The 16744-nt window shown below is 39.6% G+C and overlaps 1 protein-coding gene across 32 annotated transcripts in view; it reads right to left on the bottom strand.

Annotated features, from left to right (window-relative positions):
• SLC10A7 (solute carrier family 10 member 7) overlaps positions 1 to 16744 on the bottom strand; it is a 302433-nt gene that overhangs the window by 274593 nt on the left and 11096 nt on the right. For 17 of the 32 annotated variants that reach the window (XM_025268133.3, XM_025268132.3, XM_044930481.2 and 14 more), the window contains exons 3-4: positions 9213 to 9349; positions 290 to 365 (exon numbers count right to left, since the gene is read on the bottom strand). In XM_025268133.3, the coding sequence (XP_025123918.1) occupies positions 290 to 365; positions 9213 to 9349 (213 nt within the window). The remainder of the gene's footprint in view (positions 1 to 289; positions 366 to 9212; positions 9350 to 16744) is intronic. The other 15 variants (XM_044930493.2, XM_025268138.3, XM_025268137.3 and 12 more) reach the window with 1 other exon arrangement.

A 16744-nucleotide genomic window follows, 5' to 3' on the forward strand; every position in this document is an offset into this window, starting at 1 on the left:
TAAAAGCCCCTTGGCTTGGATTCCTTGTCCTCTGTCTCCTCATTTCTCACTGAAGTAGAAAAATCATGATCTATCTCTGTTTCATTCACCTCCCTTGCCTTTCTCCTTGAAATCCTAAATTCCACTCATTATTGTCAATTTTAGCCTCTAACACATTACTCTACCTGCTTCTTTCATAAGCTGCTATAGATATGCATTTCCTGTGATGTGATTCCTTTGTCATAAAATAAAATATAAAATAAAAGGATAGCACCCACTTATGTTTAAAAAAGCTAGCCCCATGACTCACCTCGTTTCCACCAACTGCCTTGGTTAATATCACCGCAGAAGACACAGGCGGAGGCATGCAACCTACTGTCTGCAACCTGAAATAGAAAACAAAAAGCAATTGTAAATAGGTTTCTTTTTTCTTCCAATTATAAAATTTTCACTACATTCATTCTAAAACAGCAGAGCTGGGAGAACGTTTATTGGTGCACACGTCCTGTCGAGTTCCGACAATTCTGTATGAGCCAACACGGCTTAGTAGAAACACTCAACCATGCCACAGATTTGAATGATCTCATTTTTAAAATTATTTAAGCTCTTATACAATTCAAAAAACAGTCAGATTATGGTGAGTGTAGTGATCGAAAATAACCCAGTTTATCATTTGGTAAATGTATATAAGCTCAGTTATTTTCAGATATCTTTTCCTTATATGTTTTATAGGAAGGCTTTTGGCAAAAATAAAACTTTAAAACCTCTTGCAGGGCTTCCATGGTGGCTGAGCGGTACAGAATCCAAATGCCAGTGGAAGAGACATAGGTTTGATCCCTGATCTGGGGAGATCCCACATGCTGTGGAGCAACTAAGCTCATGTGCCACAGCTATTAAGCCCTTGCTCTAGAGCCTAGGAGCCAAAACTACCGAGCCCACATGCTGCAATTACTGGACCTTGAACACCCTAGAGCTTGAAACAAGAGCCAGTACTGCGATGAGACACCCATGTACCTCAACTAGTCAGTAGCGTCCATCACCAAAACTAGAGAAAAACCTCACCAGCAACAAAGACCCAGTATAACCAAAAATAAATAAAGTTATATATATATATTTTAAAAAACCTCTTGCAAAGTTCAAATGTATTTAACAAACACACAAGCTTACATTTGTTAATTCTTTTCCACAAAATAGCAATTCTGAAACTCATCTCATAAAAGACATTTTCATGTTCCTATAATATCATTGTAAAAATAGGCATGATACAATCATATACTGCAAGGAGATCCAACCAGTCAATCCTAAAGGCAATCGGTCCTGAATGTTCATTGGAAGGACTGATGTTGAAGCTGAAACTCTAATACTTTGGCCACCTGATGCAAAGAACTGACTCACTGGAAGAGACCCTGATGCTGGGAAAGATTGAAGGCAGGAGGAGAAGGGGATGACAGAGGATGAGATCTTTGGATGGACATGAGTTGAGTAAGCTCCAGGAACTGGTGATGAACAAGGAAGCCTGGTGTGCTGCAGTCCACGGGGTCACAAAGAGTTGGACATGACTGAGTGACTGAACTGAACTGAATCATATACTTCTTAGATTCAGACCCTGTAGTAAATTCTAGTGTCTATTCTAAATTTGGTTCTTATTAATTATGTACATATTCCCTAGATTGTAATTAGAAGTCTATTCTCTTAGTTTAGAATAGAAAAATATATTGCATCACGAGCAAATGAAATTATGAGTAGTAAATCCAAGTATTAAAGATTAAAAAAAAAACATTATTCAGCATTCATACAGAATATACATTCTGGGGACAAGGAGAAACTGGCCCAACTAAAGTGGAAAGTTTTTACAAGGAATCAAGGACACAGAGTACCTGACTAATATTTGAATGTAGGATCACAGGTGATTTTTTATTCTCTTTTGTAATAATGTATAATCTGCTGCTGCTACTGCTGCTAAGTCGTTTCAGTCGTGTCCGACTCTGTGCGACCCCATAGACGGCAGCCCAGCAGGCTCCCCCGTCCCTGGGATTCTCCAAGCAAGAACACCAGAGTGGGCTGCCATCTCCTCCAATGCATGAAAGTGAAAAGCAAAAGTGAAGTCACTCAGTCATGTCCAACTCTTAGTGACCCCAGGGACTGCAGCCTACCAGGCTCCTCCGTCCATGGGATTTTCTAGGCAAGAGTACTGGAATGGGTTGCCATTGCCTTCTCCAAATGTATTATCTAATATTTACAAATGAATTTATATTAGCTCTGAAATAAGAAAAAATAAAAGTTTTCATTAATTTTGACTGAAGACTTAAGAAAAAAATCCTTATATGGAATTTCAGTTCAATTCCCACTAATATAGTGATTTTTTTTTTTTTTGGCCATGCCTCATGGCTTATGGGATCATAGTTCCCATACCAGATTGAACCTGGGCCCTTAGCAGCAAAAGCATAGAATCCTAACCACTAGACCACCAGGGAATCCCCAAATATGGTCTTCTTTTAAGGCCTATTTTCCCAAGTGATGTTCAAGTAGTGTCTAATTATGAATTTCCGATCTCTCACCCTTTCTTGTGATCATCACCATGAACATCACTAACACTTACTAGGCTTTCACCAATTGTGATAGACACTGTTCTAGACAATAGACACTTTACTCATTTATCCCTCATGAGTATTTAAGATAAATACTACCATTCTCTTTCTGAAAACTGAAGTTAAAAAAGGAGTTAAGTGATACAACCAAACTCACAAAACCACTTATCCAGGACTAAGTTATTCCTGAATCCAGGGACAACGACTTTAGCAAAGCCTGTTCCTCCAGCCTCTGCCTTCTATATTCCTTGCCACGAATACTAGTGATAAGCCCTCTCAGGTATTTTCAATCTTTCTAGCTTTTTCAATCTTTCCTTCTCTTCTGGTCCCTTCTTTTCTATGTACAAAGGAGAGTTCTCAACATCTTAACAAAAAAAAAAAAACCCTAATCTATACATTTAATATATATGCTTTCTATAGGTAGGATATTACACAAGGGTATTAAAAAAAAAGTGTAAGGCATCATTTCTGCCTTCAAGAAGGCAAAACCTTCAACACACAAATGTAGATAACTAACCTCAAAATTAGTATTGTTTCCTCAAGATATAGTCCTACCTTTATCACTGTGGCTCACTGCTGTGCTCCACTTACTTGACCCCAAAGCTCAATCTCTCTCTACTCTCCTGGAATCGGACTTATGACCCTCCTAGTAAAAGTGTATGTGCATGCACATGCTCAGTCTTGTCTAACTCTTTGCAACCCCATGGACTGCAGCCCACCAGGCTCCTCAGTTCACGGGATTCTCCAAGCAAAAGTACTAGAGTAGGTTGCCATTTCCTCCTCCAGGGAATCTTCCCCTCCCAGACTTTCCACCCCAAGTCTCCCATGGATCCTGACTTGGTGGGCAGATTCTTTACCACTTGAGCCACCTGGGAAGCCCCTCTAGTAAAAGCAGTAACCTTATAAATCACCAGAAATCTCCCACTCATCAAATTCAACATCCTTTTCCCTACATTCATTCTCCTTACCTCCTTGCTTCTCAAAGCACTCTATGCTCTTGGTTGTCATAGTACAGCATCATTCTAATTTACCTTGTGTTTTAAACAAACCCATTCAAGTTTTTTGCTGGCTACTCCTTTCTTCTTTTCAATCTTATTTTCAAACCTGAATGGATAAGAATACTTAAAAATTTCTATTGCTAAACCCAGCCTCCACTCCCAAATCTGTACATTGCTGCCTAAGACTACCACCTTTAACTAAACTTGTCTAACACGGAATTTATGTATTTTCTAAGAAATCAACTTTGCCTCTCAATTGACTTTTATCTCTGTCAATGGATCAGTTTACTCCTAATGAACTAGTTTGAAACTTTGGAGTTAAGCAGAGCTCCACTTAGTCTTAATAAACCAATCAATCACCACAACCCATTTCCCACTGTTTTCCATGACTGTTGTCATCATCCCCCTTCAGATGCTCTTTGGCCCAAGTCTAGACATATCTAAATGCCTACTCAGTGTTCTCCGTACCCCAACTTTTTCCTTTTAACACAAAAAGTTAAGGCAGTATGTACTCAGGATACATTTATTTCAGTGATTTTAAACAGGATCCTGATACAAAAGTCAGCAACTCCCTCTAGTTAACATACTGAGTGTGTACTCTCAAATTGGGAAGGGACGGGAGAAAAAAATGAGTGAGGAAAAGCTTTCTCTAAATGAGGCAGACTAAGTCTGTACTCCTTTCAGTTCAATATCCTGAGCTGAAGAATTGTATGCTTTTTTTAATTTGGCATATGGAGATTACAAACTCTACTCTGCCTACATACCCAGGACAATACTATCAGATAATCTTCCTTAATGACCACTCTTGAGCATGTGTTCTCCTGTTTAGCACATTTAAGAATTCTCCATCATCCACAGATTTAAACCCAAACTCTTCAGATCAGTAGGTCCCACCTTTTTGCAGCTTGGCCTTAAGGAAACTTTTTATCTTTGTCGCCCACTAATGTTTCATGTTTGAATTCTCCACTTTAGAGGTACACCCTCCATGCTGAACTTCTTCCCCTCAGTTCAGTTCAGTCACTCGGTCAAGTCCGACTCTGCAACCTCATGACTGCAGCACGCCAGGATTCCCTGTCCTTCACCAACTCCCAGAGCTTGCTCAAACTCACATCCATCAAGTTGGTGATGCCATCCAACCACCTCATCCTCTGTCGTCCCCTTTTTCTCCTGCCTTCAGTCCGTCCCAGCATCAGGGTCTTTTCAAATGAGTCAGTTCTTTACAACAGGTGGCCAAAGATTTGGAAGTTTCAGCTTTAGCATCAGTCCCTCCAATGAACACCCAGGACTAATCTTCTTTAAGATGGACTGGTTGGATCTCCTTGCAGTCCAAGGGATTCTCAAGAGTCTTCTCCAACACCACAGTTCAAAAGCATCAATTCTTCAGTGCTCAGCTTTCTTTACGGTCCAACTCTCACATCCATACATGATTACTGGAAAAACCAGAGCTTTGACGAGATAGACCATTGTTGGCAAAGTAATGTCTCTGCTTTTTAATATGCTGTCTAGGTTAGTCATAGCTTTTCTTCCAAGGAGCAAGCATCTTTTAATTTCATGGCTGCAGTGACCATCTGCAGTGATTTTTGGAGCCTAAGAAAATAAAGTCTGTCACTGCTTCCATTGTTCCCCCATCTATTTGCCATGAAGTGATGGGATGAGATGCCATGATCTTAGTTTTCTGAACACTGAGTTTTAAGCCAGCTTTTTCACTCTCCTCTTTCACTTTCATCAAGAGGCTTTTTAGTTCCTCTTTGCTTTCTGCCATAAGGGTGGTGTCATCTGCATATCTGAGGCTATTGATATTTCTCCCGGAAATCTTGATTCCAGCTTGTGCTTCATCCTGCCCAGCAGTTCTCATGATGTACTCTGCAAATAAGTTAAATAAGCAGGGTGACAATATACAACCTTGATGTACTTCTTTCCCAGTTTGGAACCAGTCTGTTGTTCCATGCCCGGTTCTAACTGTTGCTTCTTGACCTGCATACAGATTTCTCAGGAGGTAGGCAGGGTGGTTTGGTATTCCCATCTTTTTAAGAATTTTCCACAGTTTGCTGTGATCCACACAGTCAAAGGTTTTGGCATAGTCAATAAAGCAGAAGTAGATGTTTTCCTGGAATTCTCTTGCCTTTTCTATGATCCAACAATCTTGGCAATCTGATCTCTGGTTCCTGTGCCTTTTCTAAATCCAGCTTAAACATCTGGAAGCTCTTGGTTCACATACTGTTGAAGCCTAACTTAGAGAATTTTGAGCATTACTTTGCTAGCATGTGAGATGAGAATGGATATAAGAATTGGACTATAAAGAAAGCTGAGCGCCGAAGAATTGATGCTTTTGAACTGTGGTGTTGGAGAAGACTGTTGAGAGACCCTTGGACTGCAGGGAGATCCAACCAGTCCATCCCAAAGGAAATCAGTCCTGAATATTCATTGGAAGGACTGATGCTGAAGCTAAAGCTCCAATACTTTGGCCACCCGATGCGATGAATTGACTCAATGGAAAAGACCCTGATGCTGGGAAAGATTGAAGGCGGGAGAAGGCAACAATGGAGGATGAAATGAGTGGGTGGCATCACTGACTCAATGGACATGAGTTTGAGTAAACTCCAGGAGTTGGTAATGGACAGGGAGGCCTGGTATACTGCAGTCCATGGGGTCGCCAAAAGTCGGACACAACTGAGTGACTGAACTGAACTGAGATGAGTGCAATTGTGCAGTAGTTTGAGCATTCTTTGGTATTGCCCTTCTTTAGGATTGGAATGAAAACTGACTTTTTCCAGTCCTGTGGCCACAGTGGAGTTTTCCAAATTTGCTGGCATATTGAGTGCAGCACTTTCACAGCATCATCTTTTAGGATTTGAAATAGCTCAGCTGCAATCCCATCACCTCCACTAGCTTTGTTCATAGTGATGCTTCCTAAGGCCCGCTTGACTTCGTATTCCAGGATGTCTGGCCTTCTTCCCCTATAACTGGTTATACTTATCTAACAAATCACAAGCTAGACCATTTTGATTGGCTACTATTATATATATATATATATATCCTACATGCATACATGTTAAGTCTCTTCAGTTGTATCCAAATCTTTGGGACTCCATCGACAGTAAGCCCTCCAGGCTCCTCTGTCCATGGGATTCTCCAGGCAAGAATACTGGAGTGGGTTGCCATGCCCTGCTCCAGGGGATCTTCCCCACCCAGGGACTGAATCCACATTTTTTAAATCTCCTGCATTGGCAGGTGGGTTCTTTATCACTGGGATCACCTGGGAAGCCCCATATGTCCTGCTGCTGCTGCATATGTCCTACATATCCAACTAAACTAGAAAGTTCCCTGAATACAAGGAAAATGTTAGTCTTTTCCAATTTCTTAAGTGTTCTATGAAGGGCAGATACTCAGTAAATACTGGGCTCGTTTGGGTTTTTTTTTGGCCATACTGTGCAGCACATGGGATATCTTAGTTCCCCATCTGGGAATCAAACTCATGCCCCCTGCATTGAAAGTGCAGAATCTTAACCACCAGACCACCAATGAAGTCCCAAATACTGGTTATTAACACACATCATACATTGTTGCTCTAAAATGATGTCATCATATTTATGTAGCATTTTATAATTTCTGGTGAAATTTTACACCATTCTCTCAAATTCAATTAAAACAGCACCCTTGATTTCCCCTCTTGTCCTAACCTTTCTCCCCCAGCTAAGTAAATGATGCCATGCATCACCCAGTAGCTCATACCCCAAATCTAGATGTCATCTTTGACTCCTCCCTTTCCTTATCGCTCTACACCCTATCCACCCATGGGTTCTGAGAGCTCTAATTTTAAAACATAATCTCCATACATCCATTTCTTTCTACTGCACTGCTACCTCACCACACTAACCTCCGAGCTGGTCCCCAAGCTTTCTCTCAGGCCCTTCTACTATCTGTTCTCCACACTGGAACTAGAAGAATCATTTGCAGTACACATCAGAACCACATCACTCTCTTATTTAAATCCCTCCAGTAGCTTCACAAAATTAAAACTGAATGTTTTTCCATAGCCTGCAAAGCTCTGTGGGAAGGGTCCTGTGCACCTTTCCAAGCCTAAGTCATATTACTCATCCTCTACATCATTAGAGCTCTGTGGGAAGGGTCCTGTCCACCTTTCCAAGCCTAAGCCATATCACTCATCCTCTACATCATTAGAGCTCTGTGGGAAGGGTCCTGTGCACCTTTCCAAGCCTAAGCCATATCACTCATCCTCTACATCATTAGAGCTCTGTGGGAAGGGTCCTGTCCACCTTTCCAAGCCTAAGCCATATCACTCATCCTCTACATCATGAGGCTTTGGTCATCATTGTCGCTTTGCTGACTCTAGAACATACCAGGCTTGTTCCAGCCCTTACACATTCTAATTTCTTTGCCTAGAACGTTCTACCCCTAGAACTCTGCAGTGTAAATTAATCACCAGTCTATCCTCTCAACCATTTTCAACCATATCGCACAGTTTTACTTCACACCATTTGTCTCTGTCTTGATCACGGATTTACTCGTTTACTGACAATCACACCCAGAGTGTCCTTGACATGCAAAACTAACTGGCACTTGCCAATTTTGTTCACTGTTGTTTGTCCAAAACCTATAATTCCTAGCATATAATAGGAGCTAAATAAATAGCAAATAAATGAATGAATAACTGATCTCAATTGATGTCGCCAAAATCATTAATAAGCAGGCAATAAAAATATGATTATCTTCATTTTATAATTATAAAACATCTTCCCTGGTAGCTCAGTTGGTAAAGAATTTCCCTGCAGTGCAGGAGACCTGGGTTCAATTCCCTGGGTTGGGAAGATTCCCTGGAGAAGGAAGTGGCAAACCACTCTAATACTTTTGCCTGGAAAATCCCATGGACAGAGGAGCTTGGTGGGCTACAGTCCATCGCAAGAGTTGGACACGACTTAGAGACTAAACCACCACCATAACTACAAAACAGGGAAATTGAGTTTTCAGACTAGTTTAAACCTAGTCTAGGTTTCAGACTAGATTAAAATGCAACCTTTAGGCCTGGAGTTCAGTATTTAAGCTGTTATACCATGATGCTAAAATGTGGCTAGTTTTAAACCACTCCAAATAATTTTTAAGTCATTTAATCCTTTTCACAAACATGGCAACATTTTTAATGGGAAAAAAGATCTTAACAAAAATGTATTGGTAATTCAATTATCCTATCAAACATAAAACAGAGCAAGTGAAAAAGTAAATGTTTGTCCCCTCTATATATTTTTTATTTCCTATATATTTTTAAAAACACATAGTATTTAGTAAGATATAGAATGCAAAAGTTAAAGCACCCAACTTACAGCCTACATTACACACACCAACACAGATCTTACATCCTCTAGCTCCTTCCATTTTTCTCCCAACACAAAACTGTCTCTCCTGGAACCATAAGATTAAGTAAGAGCATATCTTTTAAGATTCTGTTATAAAATTCTCTAATGAACTTCCTTGATGAAACACTATCATTTTTAGGAATAATAATAATGTTAAAAGTGTTCTTATTTCCTTATATCACACATAAGCCCTCTCATACACAGTTGCCACAGAAATGATAACGTCACTAAAGATGCCCCATTAAAAGTGGACCCTTCAAAATATTTAAACATACCCTTTTAAAAGCCATTCATTGATGGGTGTGATTGATAAAAGCTGAAGAAAAAGCCATACTGCTGCTGGGAAGAATGCAAGTGTAAAGATCTGAATAAAAAGATGTAGTTTTATATGCACCAAAGCACTTGTCAGCTCCTGTGAAAATGAAGGACACAAAATAACATAGGTAAGAAAACTATTTCTAAGAGAGATTGCTGCCAAAACAACATCACATGAATTAGGTTTCTTTTAATTGAGATACAGTTAACATACTATGTTGTACTAGTTTTAGGCATACCACATGATGATTCATTGTGTATACTGCAAAACGATCACCGCAGTAAGTCTAGTTAATTTCTATCAATTTGGAGTCATTTCAGAGCTAAAATTTTTTTACCTATAAGCATACGCATAAGAGATAGACTTTAATAAAAAGAAACTCTTCACGGTAATTATATTTTTATATAAAACTTATGAAACATTCTCATTTCTTTCAAATACAATACACCATAACAATTTAGATTCATAAAATTCTGGAATACAGCTAAGCTAACTACCTTAACACTAGCATAGATTTCAGAATTGCTGACACTATAAACACACACATGGGATGCTACAGAAAAACCCACACAAACTTTTTGGCGAACTCAAAAGAATAAAATCTTGTTTAAAAATTTTGGCAGGATCTAGCATTTTAATTAAATTTGAGACCCTTTATTCATTACACCAGACCTGGCAAGGCCTCAACTTGGCAAGATGTTACTAAATCTACACACAAATCACAATTAAAAAAAATTTTTTTCCCAATAATATTCTATAATTCCAAAGGGCTCTTTCCCCAAAATCTACTCACTAGATTTTTTTTAATGGGTCTAGTATTACCTTTTTATTATGTGAATATATGTAATACAAAATAAGAAAACTATAAACTGGTATTTTTTTAATCACTAGATTTCTCTGTTAACATTTACTGAATAGCAGAGCTCTGTGCCATGCTCTGGGCTTGCCATTTTTATGAATGTTACCTCATTTAATCCTGACAACAACTCTATTAGGAAGATATTATCTGATGAGAACATTGAATACTGAGAGTGAATCAGAATCAAACCCATTTCTGGCAAGCAATCAAACCCATTTCTGGCAAGCTATCAAACCCATGCACACCTGTTTCTACCAGCAAGTCACAGCACTGCCCCAAGAGGGAGAAGGTTTGCATGGAGACATGACATACCAGGAATATGTTGTGAGTCTCTCAGCTGGAAAAGGATGTAACAGTAAACTGGGATTTCAATATGTCCAAACTAACAAGCATTTACATTTGAATTTCTTTGAGTTATGTGGTTATTCAGAGGAAATGAAACAAATTCAGAAAGTAACAGAAAACATATAAAACATGCAGTCTTTAAAATGCATTCAAAGATTCCACAGTCACTGGTTATAAACTTAGCACTACAATGTCCCTCACCTTCCCTAGGTCAAGTTAAGTCATGAAGTGGCCTCAGAGACATTAGTCACCTCATGCGAGGAGTTGACTCATTGGAAAAGACTCTGATGCTGGGAGGGATTGGGGGCAGGAGGAGAAGGGGACGACAGAGGATGAGATGGCTGGATGGCATCACCGACTCGATGGATGTGAGTCTGAGTGAACTCTGGGAGTTGGTGATGGACAGGGAGGCCTGGCGGGCTGCGATTCATGGAGTCGCAAAGAGTCGGACACGACTGAGCGACTGAACTGAACTGAACTGAACTGAAATAGTAGGTTAATACAGGCTCATTCACTGATCACCACTTTCTGCCATCTGTCTCAGCGGCTCCCACCCTTCATCTCTCTATGTGAAGGCACACTGGGAGACATGTAGATCCAATCTCAATGCATCTCTAAAGGCATAGGCATCTGTGGAACTTCAGGCAACCTGGATCTAACGGAAAACACACTGGGCCGCCTGAAGCCACGCTGGGTGCCCACATCAGAGCTCACGTAAAAGGGGCTGTCTTACACTGAACCAGAAGTTTCACCCCAGAAAAAACTTGAGCACCAGCAGCTGGAAGAATTCTCAGTAGTCTTGAAACCAAATTGCACTCAAACACACTCAGAGGGATTCTACAAATACCAAATAACTATCAGTGGGTTTTTATTTTTTAAAAAATTAAAATGACTAGCCAGAATGCAGTAAACAAAGGTATTGGTATACAGTTCTCATAGGAATATAAAACACTTTAACTTTTCTGAAAAGTAATTTGGGAGAGTATCTCAAGGACTATAATATCACTCATATCCCTGCATTTCAAAATGTTTTGGCTAGGCTTTTCACCTAAGGATATAAGAAGTGTTTACAAGCATTTATATATAGAAAGAACTGATAGTCATAGCATTATCTATTACAGTAAAATTGGGAATCAACATATATGTCCAAAAGTGGGAGAATAATAACTTAGGGTAGCAACAGTGTTAAGAGTTATTAGAAAATATGTTAAAACTGTGTAGACTACCCCAATGTTCATCGCAGCACTGTTTACAATAGCCAGGACATGAAAGCAACCTAGATGTCCATCAGCAGATGAATGGATTAGAAAGCTGTGGTACATACACACAATGGAGTATTACTCAGCCATTAAAAAGAATGCATTTGAATCAGTTCTAATGAGGTGGATGAAACTGGAGCCTATTATACAGAGTGAAGTAAGCCAAAAAGAAAAACACCAATACAGTATATTAACACATATATATGGAATTTGGACCGTGAACTTCCAGATGTTCAAGCTGGTTTTAGAAAAGGCAGAGGAACCAGAGATCAAATTGCCAACATCCACTGCATCATCGAAAAAGCAAGAGAGTTCCAGAAAAAAAGCTATTTCTGCTTTATTGACTATGCCAAAGCCTTTGACTGTGTGCATCACAATAAACTGTGGGAAATTCTGAAAGAGATGGAAATACCAGAGCACCTGACCTGCCTCTTGAGAAACCTATATGCAGGTCAGGAAGCAACAGTTAGAACTGGACATGGAAAAACAGATTGGTTCCAAATAGGAAAAGGAGTACATCAAGGCTGTATACTGTCACCCTGCTTATTTAACTTATATGTAGAGTACATCATAAGAAATGCTGGGCTGGAAGAAGCACAAGCTAGAATCAAGACTGCCGGGAGAAATATGAATAACCTCAGATATGCAGATGACACCACCCTTATGGCAGAAAGTGAAGAGGAACTAAAAAGCCTCTTGATGAAAGTGAAAGAGGAGAGTGAAAAAGTTGGCTTAAAGCTCAACATTCAGAAAACAAAGATCATGGCATCTGGTCCCATCATTTCATGGGAAATAGATGGGGAAACAATGTCAGACTCTATTTTTTTGGGCTCCAAAATCACTGCAGATGGTGACTGCAGCCATGAAATTAAAAGACGCTTACTCCTTGGAATGAAAGTTATGACCAACCTAGATAGCATATTGAAAAGCAGAGATATTACCTTGCCAACAAAGGTCTGTCTAGTCAAGGCTATGGTTTTTCCAGTGGTCATGTATGGATGTGAGAGTTGGACTGTGAAGAAAGCTGAGTGCCGAAGAATTGATGCTTTTGAACTGTGGTGTTGGAGAAGACTCTTGAGAGTCCCTTGGACTGCAAGGAGATCCAACCAGTCCATCCTAAAGGAGATCAGTCCTGGGTGTTCATCGGAAGGACTGATGCTGAAGCTGAAACTCCAGTACTTTGGCCACCTCATGGGAAGAGTTAACTCATTGTAAAGACCATAATGCTGGGAGGGGTTGGGGGCAGGAGGAGAAGGGGACGACAGAGGATGAGATGGCTGGATGGCATCACCAACTCTATGGACATAAGTTTGAATGAACTCTGGGAGTTGGTGATGGACAGGGAGGCCTGGTGTGCTGCGATTCATGGGGTTGCAAAGAGTCAGACATGACTGAGTGACTGGACTGAACTGAACTGATGGAATTTGGAAAGATGGTAATGATGACCCTATATGTGAGACATCAAAAGAGACACAGATGCATAGAACAGTCTTTTGGACTCTGTGGGAGAGGGTGAGGGCGGGATGATATGGGAGAATGGCATTGAAACATATATATTATCATATGTGAAATAGATCGCCAGTCCAGGTTTGATGCATGATACAGGGTGCTCAGGGCTGGTGTACTGGGATGACCCTGAGGGATGGGATGGGGAGGGATGTGGGAGGGGGGTTCAGGATGGGGAACACATGTACACTCATGGCTGATTGATGTCAACATATGGCAAAAACCACTACAATATTGTAAAGTAGCCTTCAATTAAAATAAATTAATTAATTAAAAAAAATAAAGTCTAAAACATTTTAGAAAAAGCAAACAAACAAACAAAAAATGTGTAGACCAGGATGTAGGAGTTCGCGAATCTCTTCCTACTTAACCAACAGGCATGCCATTGGCTCAACCTATGGAGACCAAACCTGGCAACTCATTACTTCAGTCAGCACCTGCCTCCTTTCTAGGTACCTGGACTATCTCTCATAATTCAAACTTTCACAAGTCGTCTGACCCAGAAATTCTACTTCAAGGAATTAATCCTTCACACGTATTATCAAATGTAGAAAATAATATATTTTTAAGTTAGCCTTTGCAGAATGTTTATGATAGCAAAACATCGTAAGTTATACAAATGTCTATCAACAGAAGATGAGGAAATATATCAAGACACATTCTTAAAATATAGTATTTTTCAACATTCAAAAAGAAAAAAGAAGTTTTTTACGTGCTGATATGAAACAATCCCCAAGACATGTGTTTTGAGTAAAATAAAGTAAGGTGGCAAACAGTACAAAATACCACAGTTTGACAGCGGGGGGTGGGGGGGGGGGTACACATATGTTCATTTTACATAGAGTATCTCTGGAAAGAGATACAGAAGCTGTTCACATTGGTTTCCTCCAGAGAAGAGAACTGAGTATTTAGTAGAGGGGGGAAAAGAATACTTCTCATCATAAATACACTTATATCTTTTTTTTTACACTTATATCTTTTGATTTATGTTCATAAAAGTGAATAAAATACAAATTATCTTATTTTCAAATATAAAGAAAAAGTAAATGAAATATTAAATTACATGAAAAATTACCATTATACAATATAACATAGAAAAATAAAATTGTATATTGTGTATGTATGTGCATATTTATGCAAAAATATGTATACATATATATAATATATATACAATTTTTTAAAATTCTTTATTTTTAAAAGTCTCTACATACAAAACAAAGTTCCAAAGAATAGCACGGAGAAATAAGAAAGCCTTCCTCAGTGATCAATGCAAAGAAAGAGAGAAAAACAATAGGATGGGAAAGACTAGAGATCTCTTCAAGAAAATTAGAGATACCAAGGGGACATTTCATGCAAAGATGGGCACAATAAAGGACAGAAATGGTATGGACCTAACAGAAGCAGAAGATTTTAAGAAGAGGTGGCAAGAATACACAGAAGAACTGTACAAAAAAGACCTTCATGACCCAGATAACCACAATGGTGTGATCACTCACCTAGAGCCAGACATCCTGGAATGTGAAGTCAAGTGGGCCTTAGGAAGCATCACTATGAACAAAGCTAGTGGAGGTGATGGAATTCCTGTTGAGCTATTTCAAATCCTAAAAGACGATGCTGTGAAAGTGCTACACTCAATATGCCAGCAAATTTGGAAAACTCAGCAGTGGCCACAGGACTGGAAAAGGTCTGTTTTCATTCCAATCCCAAAGAAAGGCAATGCCAAAGAATGTGCAAATTACCACAAAATTGTACTCATCTCACACACTAGCAAAGTAATGCTCAAAATTCTCCAAGCCAGGCTTCAACAGTACTTGGACCGTGAAATTCCAGATGTTCAAGCTGTATTAAAGAAGGCAGAGGAACCAGAGATCAAATTGCCAACATCCACTGGATCAAAAAAAAAAGCAAGAGAGTTCCAGAAAAACATCTACTTCTGCTTCATTGCCTACACCAAAGCCTTTGACTGTGTGGATCACAACAAACTGTGGAACATTCTTAAAGAGATGGGCATACCAGACCACCTTATCTACTTCCTGAGAAATCTGTATGCAGGTCAAGAAGAAACACTTAGAACTGGACACGGAACAACAGACTGGTTCCAAATCAGGAAAGGAGTATGTCAAGGCTATACATTGTCACCCTGCTTATATAACTTATTTGCAGAGTACATCATGAGAAACGCTGGGCTGGATGAAGCACAAGCTGGAATCAAGATTGCTGGGAGAAATATCAATAACCTCAGATATGCAGATGATACCACCCTTATGGCAGAAAGTGAAGAAGAACTAAAGAGCCTCTTAATTAAAGTGAAAGAAGAGAGTGAAAGAAAAAGTTGGCTTAAAGCTCAACATTCAGTGCACTGGATGACCCTGAGGGATGGGATGGGGAGGGAGGTGGGAGAGAGGGTCAGGATAGGGATGGCTGATTCATGTGAATGTATTGCAAAAACCACCACAATATTGTAAAGTAATAAAAAATGCTCAACATTCAGAAAACTAAGATCATGGCATCTGGTCCCATCATTTCATGGCAAATAGATGGGGAACCAGTGGAACCAGTGATAGACTTTATGTTTTGGGGCTCCAAAATCACTGCAGATGGTGACTGCACCCTTGAAATTAAAAGATGCTTGCTCCTTGGAAGAAAAGCTATGACCAACCTAGACAGCATATTAAAAAACAGAGACATTACTTTGCCAATAAAGGTCCATCTAGTCAAAGCTTTGGTTTTTCCAGTAGACATGTATGGATGTGAGAGTTGGACTATAAAGAAAGCTGAGCACCAAAGAATGGATGCTTTTGAACTGTGGTGTTGGAGAAGACTCTTGAGAGTCCCTTGGACTGCAAGGAGATCCACCCAGTCCATCCTAAAGGAGATCAGTCCTGAATATTCATTGGAAGGACTGATGTTGAAGCTGAAGCTCCAATACTTTGGCCACCTGATGTGAAGAACTGACTCATTTGAAAAGACCCTGATGCTGGGAAAGATTGAAGGAGGGAGGAGAAGGGGACAACAGAGGATGAGATGGTTGGATGGCATCACCAACTCAATGGACATGGGTTTGAGCAAACTCCAGGAGTTGGTGATGAACAGGGAAGGCTGGCGTGCTGCAGTATATGAGGTCGCAAAGAGTCAGACATGACTGAGCAGCTGAAATGAACTGATATAAAAAATATGTAATATGTCTAGGAAAAAAGGACTAAAATTCACACAATGTTAAGAGCAGTTATTTTTATTCTTTCTAATCTTTCTACATGGGGAAATACTACTTTTGGAATCATGAAAAAAGTTATAAAAAATGTAGTTAAAAAAATACAAGCTGACCTGATAAATGACGATTAGAAACAAGTGACACTGTATCAGACTAATGGGACAGTAAAGAACCCAGCAAAATGAATCACAAGGGGCTGCTATGTTGGGTCATCAAGGTCTTCTTAACAACATGGAGTTAACAGACATGAAATGTTTCCAAGAAAGATTCCAAGACTGTCACAAAAACCCAATGTTCTATATTTTTTGTAT

Source organism: Bubalus bubalis, chromosome 17 (assembly GCF_019923935.1).
Source record: "Bubalus bubalis isolate 160015118507 breed Murrah chromosome 17, NDDB_SH_1, whole genome shotgun sequence".
NCBI lineage: Eukaryota > Metazoa > Chordata > Mammalia > Artiodactyla > Bovidae > Bubalus > Bubalus bubalis.